General features: G+C 41.6%; 1 protein-coding gene across 2 annotated transcripts in view; it reads right to left on the reverse strand.

Annotated features, from left to right (window-relative positions):
- Positions 1-21,374: 21,374 nt before the first annotated feature.
- Positions 21,375-23,279, reverse strand: part of LOC145404088 (uncharacterized) — a 33,663-nt gene continuing 31,758 nt past the window's right edge. For both annotated transcript variants that reach the window (XM_080275694.1, XM_080275695.1), the window contains one exon: positions 21,375-22,958. In XM_080275694.1, the coding sequence (XP_080131820.1) occupies positions 22,407-22,958 (552 nt within the window). In that variant the 3' untranslated portion in view covers positions 21,375-22,406. The remainder of the gene's footprint in view (positions 22,959-23,279) is intronic.

A 23,279-nucleotide genomic window follows, 5' to 3' on the forward strand; every position in this document is an offset into this window, starting at 1 on the left:
AGCGTTGTGGTGTGGACATGTGGAGAGGATGGGGGTGAAAGACTGACGAAGAGAGTGTATGTGAGTGAGGTGGAGGGCAGAAGAGGGAGGGGGAGGCCGAGGATGAGATGGAGGGATGGGGTGGAGAAGTATATGAGAGAGGGGGGTGTGAGTTGGGAGCGGGGCAGTGAAATGGCGGGGGACAGGGCGACGTGGAGGTGATTTGTTTGCGGCCACCCCGAACGGGATTGAGGCGTCTGGCAATAGATAGATAGATAGAATTATTCAGCAAAGATATGGACACTAACCCAGAAGGTTGCTGCCAGGGTGGAGTCTGTCAACTTGGTCTCAACCAGCCACAGCAGTTATTATTCTGTTGCTGTACCTCCACCAATAAGATGCACTTGCCAATGCCACCCCCCCCCCCAGCTAACCAATCACCTGTGGGTAAATACATCATCATCATCATCACTACCACCCACTCAGTCAACCAATTACTTATGGTTACATTTCAACAGTGAGAAACAAATGAAGCAAAGAGTCAGATTCATTATTCACCTCTTCTATCTGGTGATGTAGGCCTATCTATATTTTACTCATGTTCCTAGCAGATTATTTTTCTTCCCCCAGCTTAACAGTGTAATCTAGTAATGGAGGAGTAAATGATGGCTATATACTGTGTTACCAACCAGACCAAGTCTACACAAGCAACAGAAGAAAAACAAATCTCATCAATGTCTGCATGCCCAAAGAGACTACTGTACTTTGAGGGGGGGACAGTGGTGACTAGGACTTGGCGCTGAGTTTTTGTCCTTCTTTACTCAAATTTTGGTAACTTTTGGGTAGTGCCTCGTACAGTCACCTTTATCCTTGCGATATGACTATGACTACCCATCAACTAACTGAAAAGAGGCTAAGGATCTTTCTCATATAAGAACAAACTATACCAATTTTATAATCTCTACTTTGAGTGTTAAAAATATACATAAACCCAAGTCTAACAGTCTCTCCTAAGCAGAACAGTCATCTGGAAGTAGCAACACTTGGTATTCTTCTCATTTCAGCCCATAACTGATTCAGTTCTTTGGGAGCTTTTACACAGTTAAATATCTGAGGCCCTCCGTATAAGAAGGGCGAAACACGCCACCCCCCTCAAAGTGCGTTTTATTGGTATAGCACTGTACTGAGGTGTCTACTTTTACGTGGAAGTGGACAAAAGTCCATTCTCCCAGTGGAAATATGGTAGAAAATCACATAAAACCAAGTGATACTCTCGACCATCAGTGCAGCAGGCACTCCGTGCTGAGTGAGAAAATCCCAATAAGAGAGGCTTTTCGTACCGTCAGAATAGTGGCGCCAGCCGAGCCGAGTCGCCTATCTTATTGGGGACTTCCCTGGGGCAACCACCCGGATTACAATGGCGGGGTATCCTGTGTGCGTTCGTCCTGTGGCGCGGGGGCTGTATCAGCCAATGAGAACCTCCGCTTACCATCACGTGACTGCCCGCAGCCAATGGGAGCCCAGTATGCAGGCGGCCATGACAGTCCCTTTTGTTTTGTTCCCGGCTGCGGAGCTAGCACGGACGCTCTTAGCTTTTTTGTTTTTTCCCCTTGACATACTAGTGCAACTTCATTCAAACTGTGCCAAAAATGTCACGAAAGCAGCTGGATCATGAGGAAAGTGTTCAAGGGCCATCACGTCCTCGGGAAGAAAGTGATACGAGTGGTGATGAAGGTCATACCCTAAGCAAGCACTCGTTCTATGGGATAGTGGATTATGGAATGGATTAATGGAATGCCTCTTCTGTTGATGACCTGGAACTGTTTATGCATCATGGATAACACAATCATGAACTTCAGCCTTCACCCATTACTGGTGAGTGTTAAATTGTTATAATAATAATAATCGTAATAGCAGTACTTACTATTACTGTATCATTAATAATACTGTTATTATTATTATTATTATTATTATTATTACTATCATTAGTATTATCACAGCCATAACATTTTACTAGTATTACTGTACAATACAGGTAATGATATTCAAGCCCTAGTAAGAGTAATAATAATAAGAAGAAGAATAAGAATAATACAGGTAATAATAGTTATGATGCTGTTATTATTATTGTTACTGATGCCTTCTGTAAGACTGGTTTACTCATGCAGTACTAAAGTGTATTCCGTGTTATTACTCGTGGGTAGGTTCAGTCAGCTACGACACTATTAATAATAGTATTTCTGGATTAGCATCATTAATAATATTGGTGTATTACGACAGGCAGTAGTACTTTGGAACAGTAACCAGTGGGTTCTTAACACATGCGGATTGTCTTGCCTCTTGGCATCATTATTATTATTTAGTAGTAGTGGTAATAGTACTATTATTTAGTAGTATTAGTAATAGTACTAGTAGTGTCATTATTAGTACTATTATTACTTAAGTTTTTACCCAAATTATTAGTATTACTATTAGAAAAGAAGGAAACGTAAGTGAAGTGACGTTGAGAATGAATATTGGCGGGAAGCACGTATTATTATTAGTAGTAGTAGTAGTAGTAATAGTACTAGTAGTGTCATTATTAGTAATTATTATTATTATGACTTGAGTTATGGCCATACTTTTAAAAGTATTACAATAAGAAAGAAGGAAACTTTAGTGACATTGAGAATGATGTTCTGGCAGCAGCGTTACTCAGCGCGTATTCATAGCGATCGCTCTCGGAGCGTTTGTGACGATGAGTCGGCCCAAATGTCCCTTCTTATTTCATCATCATTATTCACTATTGTGGGAAGTCTATTGAGGTTATTCTTACTTTTTTTGTTTTTATCATTAATAGTGATGGAACATCAATACTTTATACATTACAAGCAGAAAATGCAGTTAAACTTCCCTCTAACTTCCAAAACCATAACAGATGATGCTAACAAAACGTAATATTTCTCTTTCCTGTTCTTAATAGTTACATTCAACCGAAACAAAAATACCAGTGTCATGATCGGCAATGATTCACGCTCATTTTAAGACTAAAAGCAATGTTCTATCTTGGTATATAACGAAGTTATGGTTATTGGAAGTTGAGCGAAGTTTGACTGCGTTTTCTGACGTTTTTTATTTTGGTGCGTTTCACCCTTCTTATTCGGAGCGCCTCATCTGTCCAAACACCTTCTCTTCTATAATGCTTGTTGAGAATTGATAATAACTGAGATACAACATACAGTACTTTAATTCTGGCAGTTGATGGCCATGATGACTCAAGTGACTTACCGGTACTCTAGCCAATCATTGGCTTAGATGATAAAGACTGGCAGCCATATTTCACCATGGCCTCTAACAGGAGCTCTCTCATTCCTGTCCACCCCCCCTCAAGTAATGTGAGGTTGACAATTAAGCTATGGCTGGAATGTGTTTTGCTATGGACAATTTCTCAGAGTATACATTAGGTTAAGATGGGTGAGAGTATGTTAATGCTTAAAATGGCTTGCAATTCACTAACTTCTGTGGGTGGACATGTCAAAAACTAGGATTTCCAACACAAATGAGGGAAAAAAGTGAAGGAACCATATATACAATGGAATAAATATATTTACTGTCAAGTCAAATATGGGCTGAAATGAGAAAATTATCAAAAAAAAAAAAAAAAAAAAAAAAAACTGAAGGGACTGTTGGATACTCACCTATTTAGTATCCAGTTCAAACTAATCAGTGGTGGCAGCAGCTGTGGTAGTAATAGTTGTGCTATTAGTTAGCTATCAAGAGCCAAACTCCTCAACTTCATAAGGGGTGGCCACAAATTACTAAAACTCCATGTCACCTGTTCATGTTGCCCTCTTCAACCCATAGCCCTGAAATTAATAATTAGAAAAAAATCCTAGTAAGTCACTTAACTAAAAAATATTCATAAAACACTCACTCCACACAAATATCAAATCCATTGGGGTACCATACCAAAATCCACTGTCATAAAGCCCAAAACCAAATTATTACTATTTTACCAAACTGTCATGGCTTTTCCTACTGTAACATGCCAAACACAGAATAGTTGTTTTTCATAGACCACAAAAGAATAGGCATAACTAAAATTTTACCTGCGAAATACACAAAGACCTGTCATATAACCAATGCCATCACCCCAACAGTTATGACCAAGAGCTAGACTTGATGCCAAACTATCCTAACGTTTGTCTTACTTTTGGTGTAACTTACCATTCCTTACTTATGTGTCAGGTTTGGAAGGTCTGGATTACTTCAGCTAAAGAAGTTTTAATGGGATAGGTTAATTTATATCATGGCAGAGAAACACATTGAGGTGATTTGGCCATGTGGAGAGGATGGAACGTGAGACTGACAAGGAGTGTATGTGAGTGAGGCAGAGGGGGGGAGAGGGAAGGGGAGGCCAAGGATGAGATGGAGGGATGGAGTGGTGAGGTATATGAGAGAAGGGGGTGTGAGATGGGAACAAGAGCAGTGAAATCGCGGGGGACAGGGAGACCTGGAGGCCATTTGTTTGTGGCCACCACCCCTTTTGGGATTAAGGCGTCTGGCAATAGATAGATAGATAGACTGATGACAGATTAGTTTAGGCTTAGCAAGCTACACAAGAGATTGGAATTTGTCCCGATAAGTATTTGGGGGCTTTCACAGTTAGGTAGAGTGGCAATCCTAGGTAGTCAAAATCAGTGGGAGTCTGGAGACTTTGCCCCCCCCAGTTAGGTTAATTCAAGTTAGGGCAGGCTGGTTCATTAGGCATCCTATAGCTCTGAATGTCTTATGCACTTATTATTGACAGGTCCCATCTGCAAGATCATCAGTAAACAATGCATCCAGTCAGGGAGATCATTGGTAAACATGCTACTACCGCCAAACTGGCGACCTTCCCAAATACCCCAAAATACCTAATCCCCCCCCCCCATCTACTTTTTGTAGTTTAAAATGAAAAGGTTGCATACAGTACTAAAAAATTTTCTTGAAAAATCACGAGATCATAACAAGATTGCTGGATATCACTGCACTCACATGGTAAAATTTAACCCCTAAATGCACGGCCACACCGGAAGCCAAAAAACAAATCCATAACCACCACCAAAAACAAAGTCCATCAACGATGAAATCCATAAAATCACAAAAAACAGAGTAAAACATATCTACTACAAACACATTCTCTGGGAAGATCTGGTAAAAGATGACTACATTCCATAAATTAATCCTCTGTCACCCTATCCTCCAGCAGGCTGCCCTCTATTCCCACCCTGAATCAACAATTCAAGGAATAATTAATAAAAACAGTGAACCCACCCAATCAAACTGGCATGGGGGGTGGGGGGTCTGGTTTCATAAAGCCAAAAGTTCAATAAATCTGTGGGTCATCTCCCTCAGATGGGAATTCAAACCATGACAGACAATAAATTATTATAGTATCATTCTAGTACTGTAAATGAAAACTATGGCAGAATGGTACGTATAAAGGAAATGCATTTTTACTAATTAAAAATAAGTTAACATATGAGTGGCTGCATAAGAATTACTGCATACGGTACAATAACTGTACGGTAAGTAATCACTTGATTGTCCGGTCACTGTAACCGGACATGCTCCGTATCTGAACGTCTGGCCTTGGCTCTATTATGTCCGTATCTGGATTCCTTTGTCCATACCCAAAACATTAAATTTCTGACATTGCCAGTTGGGCAGCCTACAAATTCAAAATGCTGGTTGGGTGGCCAGCTGGCCTCTCTGGTCATGAGCGGGTAATAGACCACAGCCCACCAGCTGACCCAAAATAGCCGCCTGCCTCCTCATCGAACGGTCAAAGTCCCCCGGCTGCCCGGATCACTCAGATGCTCTCAGCCACGCATGAGTACTACAGACCCTAACCCACAAGCTGAACAAAAATGGCCGTCCGCCTCCCCACCGAATGATCAAAGTTACCTGACCAGCCTCTTGGGCCGAGCTGTGTGCTGGTAAAACAACCTAATCCACCAGCTGAGCAAAAATGGTTGTCTGCCTCCCTACCAAATGTCAAAGTTGCCTGGCTGGCCAGCAGAGACATTGCAATGTTGTGTTCTGTGGCGGGTACTGCACATCCACACTCATTTTCCAGCTCCAACAGTTGGAGGAGTTTTCCGACATTTGTTAAGTGATTACTAGTGATAGGCGATACCAGAGATTAAATTTTGATACAATACCGATTACTTTGTTGGCCAGTATTGTTGATACTGATTAACGAAACCAATGGCTACGTGGTTTCACAATTAATACCTTTTCAGTCTGATAAACTATCTCAAAATTAAATAAAATTACTCACAACAGGCTCAGTCCAGGTTAAAATACTTACAATAAATGGCTACTAGTTTAAGGGAATGTGAGCACCAGAACTGCCATTCAGTGCTCTGATGAATCTTAAAATCATCACTTCCAAGAAAATACATTTTCAGTTAATTGGAAAGTCTATTTTATTACTCAAAGTGCTCGATACCAAGCCACCTGTACTTGCAGATAAACAATTAGTATTGGAAGTATCAATATTTTGGTACCACTACAGCCACAACTAGTGATTATATTAGCCACATAACTACTCAAGAGTACTGTACACCAGCTGGCAGCTGGAGGTGTTTTTTTGTTTAGTGTTTTTCTCATGATTTTCTTGGTGTTTAGCATTACTTTGGATATTCCTACGTGTTTCCATGTCTAAATATGGCAGACTGACCTGAAAACAGTGCCAAAATTTGGAGGTGTACTGTACAAACACTGGTGTATAAATAGGGTGTTTTTGGTTTTCATTTTCATTTTTTTTTTTTTTTTCCCCCTTGATGTTGATAATTATTTTGGATAATCCAATGTATGTTTTGATGTCAAAATATGGCAGAATGACCAGAAATTCTGCCAAAAAAAGGAGGGTTACTGTGCATACAGTAGTGTTTAGATAGAGTGTTTTTTTGGTTTTCAGTGGTTTTTCTGCATGGTTTTCTTGGCTTAGCATTACTTTGGATATTCCTTTGTGTGTTTCAGTCTAAAAATGCTTGCATGACTGGAAAACACTGTCAAATTAAGCACTGGTACTGCACAAATAGGTTAGGTATAGGTTGGAGGTGGGTATAGGTAGGGTGTGAGTATGGTAGGGGAATGGTGTTCATTATCTGGATGTTGCCACTACCCGGACATGCCTTTGGCTCTATTGTGTGTGTGTGTGTTCTTACCTAATTGTTCTTACCTAATTGTATCTTTACAGGAATGAGTCAAGCTCGTACTGTCCTGTGTCTTAAACCATATTTATCATACATATCCTTAAATTTGTGAATTGTTTTGGCACACACTATTTCATTCGGCAGTGCATTCCATTGATCAATTGCTGTTTGGGAAACTGAATTTCCTTACGTCTTTATCACCTCTCTTCTTATGCAGTTTTTTGCAGTGTCCTCTTGCTGATGCTTCTCCATATGTTAAGTAATCATTTATGTCTATTTTCTCCTTTCCTGATATGCACTTATATAGCATTATCATGTCACCTCTTTTCCTTCTCTCCTGTAGTGTTGGTAGATTCAGTTTATTTAGTCTTTCTTCGTAGCTTAGGTCCCTTAAGCTTGGTATCCATCTCTTAGCGGCCCTTTGAACTTTTTCAATCTTGTCTATGTGCTTTTTGAGATGAGGACTCCAGACTATTGATGCATATTCCAGGGTTGGTCTAATGAATGATGTTATTATCCTTCTTAGCATGTCTTCATTTATGTATGTGAATGCTATTCTCATATTTGCAAGCAGTGTATACATGTTCCGTACCTTCTCGCTGCTGTGGTCAGCCGGAGATAGTCTGTTATTGATAATCACACCTAGGTCTTTCTCTCTTTCTGATGTGTATAGGGTTTTATTTCCTAACTTATAATCCCAATCAGGTCTTTTTCCACTTTTACCAAACTTGATTACATGACACTTGTCCACACTGAATTCCATTTGCCATGTACTACTCCAGTCATGAAGTTTATTTAATTCTTCTTGTAGCTCCCTACAAGAGTCTGTGCTAGTAATTCTCCTTTGTATTTTTGCATCATCTGCAAACATATTCAGATAGCTCTCATTTCCAGTGTTACTGTTTATATCATTTATATACACTAAAAACATGATTGGTGCCAGCACCGAACCCTGTGGTACTCCACTAGTCACTTCCTTCCATGATGAGTAGTTTCCTCTTAGTACTGTCCTCATTTCTCTTTTTATGAGAAAGTATTGCATCCAACAAAACAGTTTGCCTCGAATTCCTCCTTGATGGTACAGCTTCCATAAAAGTCTTTGGTGTGGTACTGTGTCAAAAGCTTTCTTGAAATCTAAATAGATACTGTCCACCCATCCTTCCCTTTCCTGTATTGTGTTTGTTACTCTGTCATAGTAGCTCAAGAGATTAGTAACACATGATTTTCCTTTTCTGAAACCAAACTGTCTTTCTGTTATCATACTGTGTTCTTCTAGATGATTTACCCAAGCTTTTCTTACAAGTTTTTCTAATACCTTGCTTACAACACTGGTCAGTGATACTGGTCGGTAGTTGAGAGGATTTTGTCTATTTCCTTTCTTGAATAAGGGGACTATATTTGCTTTTTTCCAAATATCAGGTAGTTTCCCTTGACTCAAGGATTTCTTGAAAATTAAAAATAATGGTTTACTTAATTCCTTTGCACATTCTCGTAACACCCAACATGAAATTTCATCAGGACCACTTGCTTTTCCTCTGTCTAATCTACTTAACTCCTCCTGTATTACTTTTTCTGCTATTTGTATATCTGGTAGTATGTGTGGACATGCGTGTTCCACATAGTCCCTCTCAAAATTTTTTTCTTCTGTAAAAACTACTTGGAAATTCTTATTTAATGCTTCACAAATATCTTTCTCTTGTGTATAAGTGATTCCCTCATCCGTAATGGATTGTAATATATCTTTTACTTTGGTTTTGCTTCTGATATAGCTGTAAAACAGCTTTGGTTGATCACTACTTTTATTTATTATATCCTCCTCAAACTGTTTTTGGGCTTCCCTCCTTATTCTTGTATAGTCGTTTCTTGCCTGTGTACAGTAATCCCTCATTTCTATAATGAATGTATATATATTTCATATATATATATATATATATATATATGGATGGATAGATAGATATAAATATATATATATTTCTAGCCAACTGTCAGCCAGAATGAGTCAATGTGATTTATTAGCATATCACCAGCTGAGTTGCTGCTGCCTGGCAACTTGGTTTCTCCATGGCCTCTGAGAACGCAACAGGTGCTCTTCCATTCCTACTTTTTATTGGAAAGTTGGAATTTTTTTTGGTTAGGATTGAATTGCTTGGGGTCTAAGTTAGGTTATGTTGGGTCAAGGTAAGGCTTACAATAGTTTGCATTTCACAATTTTCAGGGGTGGGGGTGTATCTCCAAAACAAGTAATTTCTATTAGAAATAATAGCCTTTAAAAAAAATATTAATAATCACATTTTAAAAATTTGAAAACTTATATGCACCATTAAGTCATGTATGGGCTCAAACAAAAAAAATTATCTTCATATCTACTAAATTACTGACTTCCATCCATCCATCCATTGCCAGACGCCATGTATCCCAAACGGGGTGGCCAAGGGCTTAGAGTTAATTGTTTTACAGGGAGGGGCACTAATCCTCCACCAACCCCACTTGACACGTAGGGATGCCAACAGCATCTGGTGTTCCCAGGCGGTCACCCATCCAAGTACTAACCAGACCCAACGTTGCTTAACTTCGCTGATCGGACGGGAAGCGGTGTCTGACTTCCACTGCTTTTAAAAATTATCAATATTGACAAGGTTATACTATGGTTACGTAATTAAACTGTCATTTATAACCATGGGAACTCTCCTGCAGTTTCACCATCATTTCACCACGAGATTAATCCATATTACTAAATAAAACAGTTTTACCCTTGTTAAATTTTTACTTTCAAGCAAACACGAGTTTTGGGGATAAAACGAGTTTTTCTTTTCTTTCCTATTAATTTGATTCTGACCCTCATTTCTTGCAGAAATTCTATACCCCAACCCCCCTTCCATACAATACATACCATCCACACTGCCACTAAACCAAATCTTGAAGAGAGACGGTGCTGGTTCAGGCTCATCAAAAAGCGTGAAGTAAACATCTCAGGTCTGACATGACACTGTCATTTTTCACATTTTTTTAATGCCCATGATCTGCATTATAACTAACTACTAAATGACATGGTATAGGAAAAAGCTGTTGCTACTGATGAGATGATCTTAATGAACACAAAAAACTGCATACCCTGTGTTACCCCACAAGTAAATACTTTCATGTGCCCTTAGCGTCCACAATAATCGGAAAAATGGGGCGCTGAATGATCTGAACAGTAAGTGACCAATGTAACTTATGCACTGTATACCGTATACAGCTGGGCGGCTGGCCAGCCTCTCTGGCTGCGCACTGGTAATAGACCCTAACCCACCAGCTGAGCAAAAATGGCCATCCATATCCTCACTGAATGGTCAAAGTCGCCCAGCCGGCCTCTCATGCAGCACACTGGTTATAGACCCTGAAATACCTGCCGCCGTCAGACCAGCCACCCCACCACCCCCCACCCCACCACCAAACCGCCACCTCACCACCACCCCAGGAGGACACCACGGAGGGCCGGGTCACCGGGAGGTCAACCCGGGGCAAGAAGGACATCGATGCCCCCCTGTCCTGAGTCCCTCTAACCCACAACCGCCTCGACGGAAACAACGCAAGCGGAAGACACGACCCTGCGGGCGGAACAGCACTCACCAGGTAAGGGGTGGGACTGATCCAGAGTTAGTCCCAAGCAACACCGCGGTATTGCCTCAGTGCGTACCTGGGAGGGTTCGGCCACTGTATGCCCCTCAGTTGTTTTACCCTTGTAGCGCCGCCACATCAGCCACTGTACGTGTGGGGGAAGGTTCGGCCACTGTACGCCCATCAGCTACAGCCACCTCTGGAGAAGGCTTCGGAGTGACAGCTATTGAGCGCACTCCGACTGGCAGAAAGAGCAGCGGAGTGTCAGCTATTGAGCGCACTCCGACTGGCAGAGAGAGCCTCAGAGTGTCAGCTATTGAGCGCACTCCGATTGGCAAGGGCCTCGGAGTGTCAGCTATTGAGCGCACTCCGATTGGCAAAGACCACGGAGTGACAGCTATTGAGCGCACTCCGACTGGCAGGGAGAAGAGGAGTGGAACCGCGATATCGGCCACTGTACGTGTCGGGGAGGGTTCGGCCACTGTACGCCCCTCATCCACTATCTCTTCCTACTACGGGAGAAACACCGCCACATCGGCCACTGTACGTGTGGGGGAAGGATCGGCCACTGTACGTCCTTCTGTTACTTTCCGTGGGGCAGGCAGAACCGCGGTATCGGCCACTGTACATGCCGGGGAGGGTGTAGCCATTGTGCACCCCTCATCTGCCTCTTCCTCTTTCGGGAGCAGAACCGCCCCATCGGCCACTGTACGTGTGGGGGAAGGATCAGCCACTGTACGTCCTTCAGCTGTAGGCCCCGGAGATCACGGAACCGCCACATCGGCCACTGTACGTGTGGGGGAAGGATTGGCCACTGTACGTCCTCCGTCTGTGATCTACGAGGTCTTCCCGGAGGAGGTCCCTTGCGCGGCCGGCCTTTCACCTCTCGGCTGCGTGGGACGCCCCTCTCTTACTCCCTCCAGGTGTGGTTCCCCCGAGGTACTACCGGAGTGGTGGCGCGGCCCTGTGTCGGCCCTGCCGCCTACCCCTGGTCGGTCCTGGTCTCTGACGGACGCCGGAAAGAAGAGGTGCCGCAGTCTGCCCCTGATGGCGCCCTTCACTAAGGGCAACTGCAGCACCCAGGCTCCCAGACCGGGCCGGCAGGCCCCAGAGTCCAGCCACTTGAGTTCTACTCCCTCACGACTCTCTGCCCAGAAGAAGAGGCGATAGGCCCACCTCCTGCAGCTGTTCGGCCCCAGTCCAGAGGGCCGCCCTTCAGGTCGAGGCCCCGAGTCCAGAGGGCCTCCCTGCACCCCACCGATGAGGCTCCGCCATGAAGGCCTCTCAGGTCGAGGCCCCCAAACGGGAGAGCCTCCCTGCACCCCCATGACGAAGGAACCCCAGGCAGGGATGCCCCTACGGGCAGTCCACTGTCTCCTGCAGGAGGACTCCCCAGTAGAGCCCCCTCCCATGCCCGGGCACCACTTGTGTTAAGTCCCAGGAAACAAGGGCCAGTAGTGACTTTAAGTGTATCTCCTGTGTCAGAGAAAAACTACAGAGACAGGAGTGAACAGTGACAATGAAAGAGTGAGGCCAGAATAATATTAGTAACACAGTGAATTAAAATACCCAGCGCAGAACAAGAAAGACCAGTGAACTCCGACATAGAACCTGAGCACAGAGAAAAGCCAAAAGACAGTGAACAGTGTCCCGCGACTAACTCCCTCGAGTGTCACGGCTCGTGCTATAATCCATTATAGTAATACTCACTCTCTCGACCCTTGGCCCACTCCACCCATAGTGCATCAGGTCGAGATTATTAAATACACATTTTGCCTACAGACACAATACGGGTATATTGAACTTACGATCCTCCATCGAGATGTAATTACTGTAAAGAACTCTACCCGCTGTGTGTGCTATATGTTATTGTGAAGTTAACTCTGTAACCCTGTCCCTATCATATCTTGTAACTCTTTGTTTGTATTGTCACAGTGTATTGAAATAAGCTAATAGATGTGTAAAGGTTTACTGCCTAGTTTTTATGCTCTGTTCCTTTGTGAGTGTTTTATTTCCAGTCCGGAAAGAGGACCCCGCTCAGTCGCGAGCGTTTTTGGCGCGAGAAGTCAAGCTAAAAACGCCTCGCATAACAGACCCTAACCCATTAGCTGAGCAAAAATGGCCACCTGCCTCCCTACCAAATGGTCAAAGTTGCCCAGCCGGCATCATGAGCTGCGCGCTGGTAAAAGAACCCAACCCACCAGCTGAGCAAAAATGGCTTATATAGTACATACAGTAATCTCTCAATTATCCGGATGGCCATTACTCAGAAAATCCATTAGCCAGATGCTATGATCTGGCTGAGTGAAACCATTATTCACACATTTGTTCCTAATATCAGGATAAAATGCATGTATCCAGGTGGAAATTATGGCCGCGTGAACGTTTTCACACTTGGCCAGGAGGGAATAGCCCAGTGGCGCTGCCCTGTCTGGCTGGGTAGTTCATCCAGCGTCAGCTATATAGAGACCCCCTCGGTCGTTCTCAGTTCCCTCCCAGTAACAGTGAAGTAAACACCTCCTCTCAGATAGTTATGGTGGTGCACGTAGTGGTTTTTGTGGTTGTTCCCTACCTACTTCAGGCCTTGCTATTCCTTGCATGCCTCTTCCTAGGGTGTGTAATGAAGGTCCCTCCACCACGGAAATGGAAGAGGGTAGTGCTGACTCTTTAGAAGCAGGAGATCCTGGGTAAGATTGATGCGGGATGGTCAAATTGTGAGTGTTGACACTGATTATATTCTATCTTACTGTACTGTGCCAAGATTTTATTCTACTTTACCATGATTTTATTCCATTTTACCATTATATTTTGTGTGCCCACTGCATCTCTCTTGTGTAGCCGTTTTTTTCATGTTTTCATGTCACTGCAGTGGTGATTGCTTGTCTGTGGTTGATGGGTCTGCCTGACTATAGTAATTGCTTGGCTGTGGTTTACAGGTCTGCTTGACCACAGAAGATAGTGTCAAACAGGAACAAGTGTTGAATGATGTACTGTAATGGCCTTTTGGCTTTCAAAGTCAGGTTAAGTACGAATGACAGCCAGGGGAAAAGTCCTTTATCCGGACGGAGTCATTACCCGGACAAGCCTTTGGCCCTATTTCTTCGGATAATCAATCGAGGGATTACTATACAGGTATATGGTATATACTGAACTGTATATTACTTTTATAGTACAGTATAAAAAGCCCAAATTAAGACAATACAGGTATACCCCAGTTTTATGATGCAATTGGTTAAGTAAAAACCCATCATTAAGCAGGGTATCATATCTCGGAGTAGATTTAACATGTAAAGAATAGGGATGAGTTTTTGAGCCTTGGGTTTCCCCCCTAAGTCCTAAACCCACCCAAGTGAGTCCAAAAACAAGTTTAAAGCCAACCTAAATGGCCTAACAGCTGTAGAAGAAGCTAACCTAAGCCTAACACCTGTAAATAACTCACTAAAACAAATGAAAGTTGGAAATCATCAAATATAGGTCTGAAAAAATCAAGCTTAGTAAACAAATGACAATGTTCACCCCATGTAAGGCTAAAACACATTAATCTAAGTCTAAAAACAGTTTATAAATCAACCTAAACACACCATTTGTCTCTCATCAAACTCGGTAGAGAAAAAATAATAAAAAATAAAAACCCATCGTTAAATCAGGGTTTGGCCATCACTAGGTGGGGTATGGTGGTAATTCTACCCCAATCACCAACCCAGGGTATCGGATCTAGGGGTATATCTCAAGGTATACCTGTAATACAATATATAATGTTATATAAACCTGATGCAAGTATATGCATGAACACTCAAAAGCAGCAGTAAACATACGACTAGATGCGGATGCCTGCAGCTGGTGTTGATGACACTGTTATACGGTAAAGATTTTACTGCTTGCTGGTAAACTTTTTACTGCTTTTATATATATCGGGAAAAAAGAAAAACATTATGATACGAACAGTATTACAGTGCGCCTGGTTAGGTTATACATGTACTGACTATCGTAAAGCCAGCAGTGTACAGTAATCGCTTTGTTTTGGGATGATAGCTGGCCGTCACACCATACTGTACACTCGCTACATCCCATTCTTCAGATTTTTTTTTTTTAAGGGTTTGCGGACGTTAAAGCAAACGGACGTTACGCGGCACATGATTGTATTGTACTCTGAAACTGCAGGATAGCCCCAATGCACAGAATTCCTAATTGTATTTTTCTTCGGTAAAATATAATCTATTCATTGTGATAGCTTTCAAAAGTTGCAGAAATGTTAAATTTTGAAGATATAAACTAAACAACTGTTGTACAACAAAACCATGGAAGTGGCCACCAGCTATATCGGACTTTTAGGTTGATTCGGCTCCAGTCTGTCACTGACCATAAGTGATGCAAACTAACCTAGCCAAACACAACCTGACCTAATTTAACCCAACTTAACTAACCAAAATGATTGGGGGAAGAGTTCCTTGTCCAAATCAACCCAATGCCCTCTGTGGGACACCAACACTGACTTCCACAAACTGTACTAAATGATGTTCCTTAGGGCCAAGCTGCATGAGAGCTCCCATTAACAAATGGTGAAAATTTAATGACAGGGACTAGCTTTTATAATTATAAATTCATTTATGACACCCAGACTCTGCGGGAAATTTCATTTATGCTACTAAAGATTGTATACTTCATTTGTGAAACCCAAACTATGTAAAATAACAGGTTACTCAAAAGCAAAGTTAGGTTTGTTGACATCAACAGTGGTATCCTGCAGGGAGCAATGGGTCAATTCAGACCCAAACTCCTTTGTCCCAACATTGTTCAGGGCAGGTTGGGTTAAATTAAGTTAGGCTAGGTTATGTTAATTTGTGACGTTAGGTCACATTCAACTACATTTGAGAGTTGTGATGGAGTGCCTTTAGAGCCAAATCAGCCCACAAGTCCAGGTAATTCTTTACCAAACGGGCACACCTATTTCATGATCTCAAGGTAAGTAATTTTGGTACAAATGCAACACAGATAGTTAATTGTTGAATTATGAATGACTGGAAAAAGCAAAATATATATACAGTGGACTCTCGAATTTCGATGGTTTAGAATTTGACAATTCGAATTTCGATGCGTTTTGGAGTGGTCCGCCTACCTCATTTTTCGATGCTCTCAAGGCCCAACTCCAACCAAAACAAGCAAAGGTAATATTTTTTATGCAAACCAAAATGCCAAAGTGAAGGAAAATCATAAAAATATAAGCCTAACCTAATATGTGACATGTGTCAAGAAGAGAATGAAAATCATCATCATTTATTCATATGTGAAGCATACGAAGATATAACAAGAGAAATTCAAGGAAAAGAATCAATAAATGAAATACTAAAACAAAATGAATTACAGGTGGTAGCAAATACAGTTGGCAGAATACTGAAACAAAGACAAGTAATTATGAATATATGGAGCAACACAGAAATGTACAACAGAGACTGAGGGGGAAAAAAAAAAAAAAAAAAAAAAAAAAAAAAAGTCATCTTGTTTAAAGGCTAGAACTCCCGGATGGGAGTAGGCGCCAACAACAAGAAGCCGTGTGCAAGGCAATGTTCTATTGTCGGTGGCCATCTTGCAACTGTCCTGCCAGCCCTCTACAGCAAAGCGCCGCACTTTCAGCTTGTACCGTCCACGTGTGGACATGTATTTCATTGCAAATTAGTTGTATGTATTTTCATCACAACTTACCTGTTTCAAGATGGCAACCAAGAGTGTTTCTTCAGGTAGCAATGGTAATGGGCGAGAGCAGCCTGGCACCTCTGAATCTTCGCAGTCAAAGGACAAATGGCAATACAGGAAAAGACAGAAATACACCAAGTATACACTTGCTGACAAGGCAAAAATCCATATTCTACACTACAGTATGGCAATACAATGCAAAACTACAGTTACTTAACCACAATTATAGTTCATAAAGTTTACAGGGGGTGTGGGCAAAAAATCATGATTTTATGTAGTTAGGTTCGGAGGCCCCAGACCCTAACCAATTTTTCCCATAAGAAGTTCAGCTTAAATTTCAATTATTTGAATTTCGCTGCCAGGCCCATCGAAATATGAAAATCCACTGTACCTATTTTGGGGTATTTAAGGAAGCTGCCAAGTCACCCGCAGCAATGTTTACCGACAATCTCTCCAACTGACTGCACTGTTTACCAACCATCACTGACATAAAGCGTCAGTGCCTTCTGTGTCAAAACTATGGGAAACTTCGGATAAACGAGGGATTACTGTACAGGTATATGATATATAATTACCTGTATATTAATTTTATAGTACAGTATAAAAAGACCAAATTTAACCAAACCTAACCTAACTTGCATTCGACAGCCAGCTTTCCAATGCAAAAAACATGCATTAGAACAGTAGATACAGCCAGCTACTGGTAGACATCAGCAGAATGTTTACGCATTCTAAATCCTCATTTATAGCTTTATAAGTTTATAAAAATGTCCAGTGGCTGTGGTACTCCAGGAAAAATATGTAATCTGTGAAAGTCTCATTTCAACAGAAAATATGGAAAGGTCACACCCATCTGGTAAAGAATTAATCAAGCCTGACATGGCATGTCAGACTTGCCATGGTTTGCTTGCAAAACTGTTGGTTTTATAGCTAATATTTTCAAAACTAGGCCTATGCATTTCAGACACTTTGAACAGCTATCACTATGCTAATTGCTTCATACTTTAATGAGAAAAATTTACAACTGTATCTTTTGTGCATGGCAGCTCTCCTGAAGTATCATCATACATGTGGCATACCTAACCTAACCTATTTACAAATTTTAAAAAACAAAATAAAGCCCTCTATATACGGTACCAAAATCAAAAAGAATAATCTTGCAAACATTTTGTCAAGAAAATCTGGAAATAGCAAATGATCCTCATGGAAAATATTTGCACTGAAAATTGTAAAAAAAAAAAAAAAAAAAATTAGCTGGCTAATTTACAGGTAAAGTGTATAATCCCACAATGAAGCCTAAGCTGTCTGAAACTAATAAATTTGTGCAGCTTAGAAAAAAACAAAAACATCTAATAATGGTAAGAGTGGAATAAGGAAACCTCTGGTCCAGCAGCTGCACACATCTACCCCACTGGCTATAAATTAGCTGTCTCAGTCCCATATAACTCTGTAAAATAAAATCCTCTACCATTAGCTGGAATAAAATAACAATTACAAGATCATGAAAGTGCCGAGTTCATGGTGAACTGGTAACCGAGCTGGGACGGCTGGCTCTCTCAGGCTCATAGTACCACATCTGATTTACAGCGCCTGAAAGCTTGAAAATACTTGAGGACGATCATAACGGATTAGACAATTAAAGAAACGAAGTAAATAAGGGCACAAACTACCATGCACACATGTATCAAAGGCGAATATTTCAATGACACTATGGTAACCATACAACTATGGCATGGGATGCAGATATACCGGTTTACATTAAAGTATTTGCTCACCTTCAGTTTCTCCGTGGACGAAGAGAAGGCCATATGTAAACCGAGAGTCACCCATCTTCACTGCATTTTTTTTTTTTTTTTTTTTTAATCGACCACATTTTCGTACGAAACAACAAGATGGCGTCTCTTCCTCCATTCCTCCTGAGTCCCGACCAGTGAGCGTCTGACGCATGCGCATTGCGCAATGCGCATGCGAGCAAACGGGAACCTCCAGGAATTTTTAACTTTTGTGTATTCCTCATTCATCACGTCATTATTATTGCAGTATTAATGCAGCATTAATCAGCAAATGGATTGTGTTAAACTGCTTTGTTTTTCTATTTTCTGAAGTCTATAAGATATTGCTCATAGTGGCGGCCGTTCCCAGACGTGAAGGATCATCAGAGAAAACGGAATAATTTGAGGGTAAACACTGCTATATTTCCTTGCAAGCTCGTATTGGGGCTTGTACTGAATCGTAAATAATCTTAATACAATCAATAAATAAAATAAAATAAGACCTCTGTCATTCCCACGTTTCACTGTATATCTAACCTCACTGGTCTTAACCCTTACCCAACACAGTTTCCCCCTTTAGATCACCAGGCTTATCCCCTTTCAGCATGTATAGGCCTATCAGCATTTCATCGCTAAAAAATACTGACGTTTGGAGGAACTTTATCATTATATATATATATATACAAGGTGTACCCAGAGTCTACACCAGTGCAGCGTTCTGAACCCCCTCCCCTATATATCTTATTATAATGCCGTTATATATTCTCCCTCTATCCTCAAACTTAACCTTTCTTTGCACCAGCTTTTGCAGTTTTATCGAATCATTTTCTCTTTTCTCGGTAAAAGGGCCTTTTCCCCCCAAGGGGTCTTTCCCAAAACCAGTAGTGTCCCATTTAAAGTAAACTACATTTTTCAAATCACTGTCGTCAAGTGGCCACTTAATAGATTCTCCATTGTTTTCAGCAAGTCATAAGGTTTAATCCCCATTTGACGTTACTGAAACCATATTCCATCTTTTACCATTTTCGTGTGCCATCGTATTTATCAATAAACTAAAATCGTCATTCCCCATTATTATCTTCTTTTCCACCGTTAAATGGTAATAAGCGCAGCCATATCCTCCATCACTACCAAAGACTGATTATAAATAGGATCATTAACACTGAACAGAAACTTATACTCACCCTGTACAACCCTAGTAGTCTTACATCCTGGGCCTGATATAATTTTCATTCCTACTCTTCCACAAACCGTTTACTTGCATTCCCTTCTGTTGCACCAGCACCTTGCTTCCTACTAACTCGCTTAACTACAATAGTCGCGTGGAGGTCAGAGGGAGGGCGTGTTCACCCCCTCACAGCTTCATAAATGGGATGAGGTAGGCTTCATGGGAACAAAAAAAAAAAAAGTGGAACTGTCAACAGCTTCCCATTGAAATAGACCATCCATTTTCTCATCCACACATCGAAGCATCTGGAATATTGTCTCTACATGACATGCTTAACGATCTGCAATTTTTTTTTCTTTTAATTACAGTTGCGCTTCATGAGCACCAGCCAGACAGTCAGTCATTCAAATAATTTATTCTGAAGTTAACAATGTTCCCCACAATCTTCACCTATCTGTGGTAGCCTACTTTCTTTCATATACTCTGTTGCGAGGTTCAGAACTTGTGCTCTTAAATCCCTTTCATTAATAATGACGGTGACATTACGTAAAACGGAAAGTTCTTTATTTACTGGCAGATCCGCATATAACACTCCACTAGAAACTCACTTGGCCATAATATCTTACTGCATGTGTTGCGAGGACGACCCAGTCTGCTGGTGTGGGCGTGGGCGTGGCATCTGGAGTAGAAAATGAATAAATGATGCAGGCTGGATTTTGATAACGCTAATTGAGTCGTCCCCATTACAGACGAGAAACTGTCCTATGGTGTGGAAGATGAGCATACAGTATACATGCACATCAGTATTCTTGTCGGTTAAGAAGGCTCCCTATAACACCTCTTCCCAAGTATCTTGCTTATTAATCCTTCCTGCTCTGTGTTATCTAAATCATTCTAACATCGTCATACTCCGCATAAATAACGCACATATGGATATTAATAAGACAAAAAATAAACTGCTAAGGAAGAGGTACTAGGAGGGAGCCTCTTTACCCGACAAGAATACGGTCCCCTGAGCTACCGTAAATCGCATGTATTGGTGGCAATATTTGAGGATAACTGATTGGTATTCTTGACTGGCGGCATTACACAGCTGAAAAAACTCCCATTACATGAGAAAAAAAAAATCCATTTCTCTTTTTGGGGATCCTATCTTACAATAGCACTTGACCATCATCCCGACCAGCAACCATGGAGGTCACATGAGGTAGTTCATGAGAGGGTAATACGCAAATTAGGCATCGTCAGTAGGTATCATTTTATTGGCACAAGTGAAAATTATTTATTGGTGTGGATAACAATATGTATCCATCATGCTTTTGTCGGTTTCTCTATAAACACTCATCTTTCTCCAACACAATGTGGAATATAACGTTACATTCATTCTTAACACGCACAAGATATTCTAACAAACTACAAGAAAGACTAAACTTGATTCATTCGCTAGATGTCCCTCATACATTTTAACATTTTTGATTAGGGACTTCGTGTCAGTGGCTCACCTTCAAGAATTTCAGTATTAATAGGTGACCTTTGATGGCTAACCTTATAAGCTCTGGCTGGCATCAGAATTCCCGTCAAAAAGGAATTCACGACCTACAGACTTTCTGTGATGAGTTTATATTCAGCTTCGTTTCCTGTATATTAGAGGCATTTTGCACTTAAGATTTCTATAACAATCCAAATTTTTTGCGGCATAGCGCAGATGTTTGTAATTTCACAGCGTACGAGTTCGGTGGCTGCAGTAAAGAATCTCATCATCATGGGGCAGTAGGACAGAAACAGGCTGACATATGAGCAACATGGTACCGTAAAGCACTCTCACGTGTGTGGGGCACGAACGGTCTGCGGAGGCGAGGTAGGTTCAAGCCTCAGTGCCCCACACACGTGAAGGTGCTTTGCTGTACATTGTTACTCAGCTTGTGGTTAATATATAAACAGGTTGACATAAGTGAGGGTATAGCAGAACTAAACGTATCACCTTGGCAAAGGCTTATAAATAAATACATATGCACAACGAAAATGTTGCATTCATTACTTCTGCAGTAAAACGGAAAACTAAAATTAATACAGTACAAGAATGCGAGTTGTTCATAACCGTAATACGAGTCACAGTCAGCCTTATTAATATTTCACAGATCTCTCCTTAAACGTCATATACAATAAAAAAGCATACTGGACATAGTTGAAGTACAGTGGATGTAAAATGGATTTCTGATGATAACAAATGACACTGCAGTGATCATAGAGAACTTTGGTGTTCATGATAAACGTGAGGTAGAGCATTATTTGCCACTGCTATTGGATCTTAACTGTTCACTGTTATCTGATGTTCATATAGGGATTTTTTTTTTTTTTTTACGCCATCATTCTTCCGGGTTCGAGGGCTCAGCAGGACTCCTGGAGCTTTTCTCTGGCCAATTTACATCTACATATGACACACAGCATTCGATATGCAAATTATGCTGACATTAATAATGCAGTATACTGGTGAAGTAAACTGTAAAATTCAGGTGTAATAAAAAAAATGCTAATGAAGAGGTGTCAGGGAGCCTCGTAAGCCCAGGGGAACGCGGAGAAACACGCGTGTGGCTGTGACTTTGTTGAGTAGCACCGTGAGGGTATGTGGGATGCGTACAGGTGAGGAGCGGTGAAAGGAGGTGGGGTCACTCAAAGGGGCAGAACTAGGGCAAACAGCTTCTGCTGATTTAGACAATGTGGAATATAAGAAGAATATAGGCACACATTTATGTATGCAAGATATGTAACAGATATGAGTATCGTAGTGACGACATTTACTTCGTGAAGTGAAACAATTATTTTAATCCTGAAATTCAAGCAATATCAGTAGTAATTAAATAAATTCAGGTAATTTCAGTGGCAATGTAACATATTCGGCCAACTTCTGTGGTAACTAAACGATGCAATATCCTGTGGAAAGTTAAAAACAAAAAAAAAAGCAGTTAATTTGTCCCCTCTCCCCCAGAAGGATTCAGTGGTATGTGCCTGCAGTTAAGTGCTGGCAGCTGCAATGGCGGCGGCTGAGAAATCTGGTATGACAACCCCGACGTCCATCATAGTGACCGCTCTGACGGGTCGGTGGTCTTTGGCAGCCAGCACCACATCCCACCCGTCTACCACCTCGCCGAAGGGACACGCAAAGTACCTGCTCTTGTTTTCTATAGTACAGATGTCGAAGCAAGAATCTCTATCAGGCCTCCCACTCCCGGCGCCAACCACCAAACGTTCCCTCTGAGGACCCTTGAATTTTCCATCCCATTCCAGGTTGTCCATAACACCCTGGGCACTGTGACCGCCCTCGGGGGTGAGATAGGGCCCGGCATGCAGACATTCGCCCTTCAGGCCCCTTGAGAACACCTCCTCGAACTTAGCCCCACGGTAGGATGGTCCGTGGGTGCCCATACAGAGTGCGAGGAAGTGGTGTGCCCGGCGGAGGTGGCCCCACAAGCGGACATAGAAACGGCCAAGGTAACGATCGTCTACACTCAGATCCATGAACACTTCAGGGTTGTCCTGTGGGATGACACTCTGCAGCACCGCCAGCTGTACATAACATGGGAGGAACTCAGTTACTGAACTTACTGCCCTTGTAATCATTAGTATTATTATCATTATCATCACCTGAAAACAGTTTTCCATGTTCACACAGGGAAGAGAGATCAATCCCTAATGATTTGTTAAAATGAAAATGATTACAATGGAAGTCCTAGATACAATTACTGTACAAGTGTAATGTGATGGAACCATGGCACAAGAGAGGAGAGGAGAACGACTTCTTGACAGTTTTAGCTGCCTTTTACGACATGCATGGAGAGTATATTGGCTGAATTCTTTCTCCCTCATTCTAGGAATTAAACGCTATGC

The sequence above is a fragment of the Coenobita brevimanus genome, chromosome 62 (assembly GCF_032717465.1).
Source record: "Coenobita brevimanus isolate Jiangsu-jjx chromosome 62, ASM3271746v2, whole genome shotgun sequence".
NCBI classification, from domain to species: domain Eukaryota; kingdom Metazoa; phylum Arthropoda; class Malacostraca; order Decapoda; family Coenobitidae; genus Coenobita; species Coenobita brevimanus.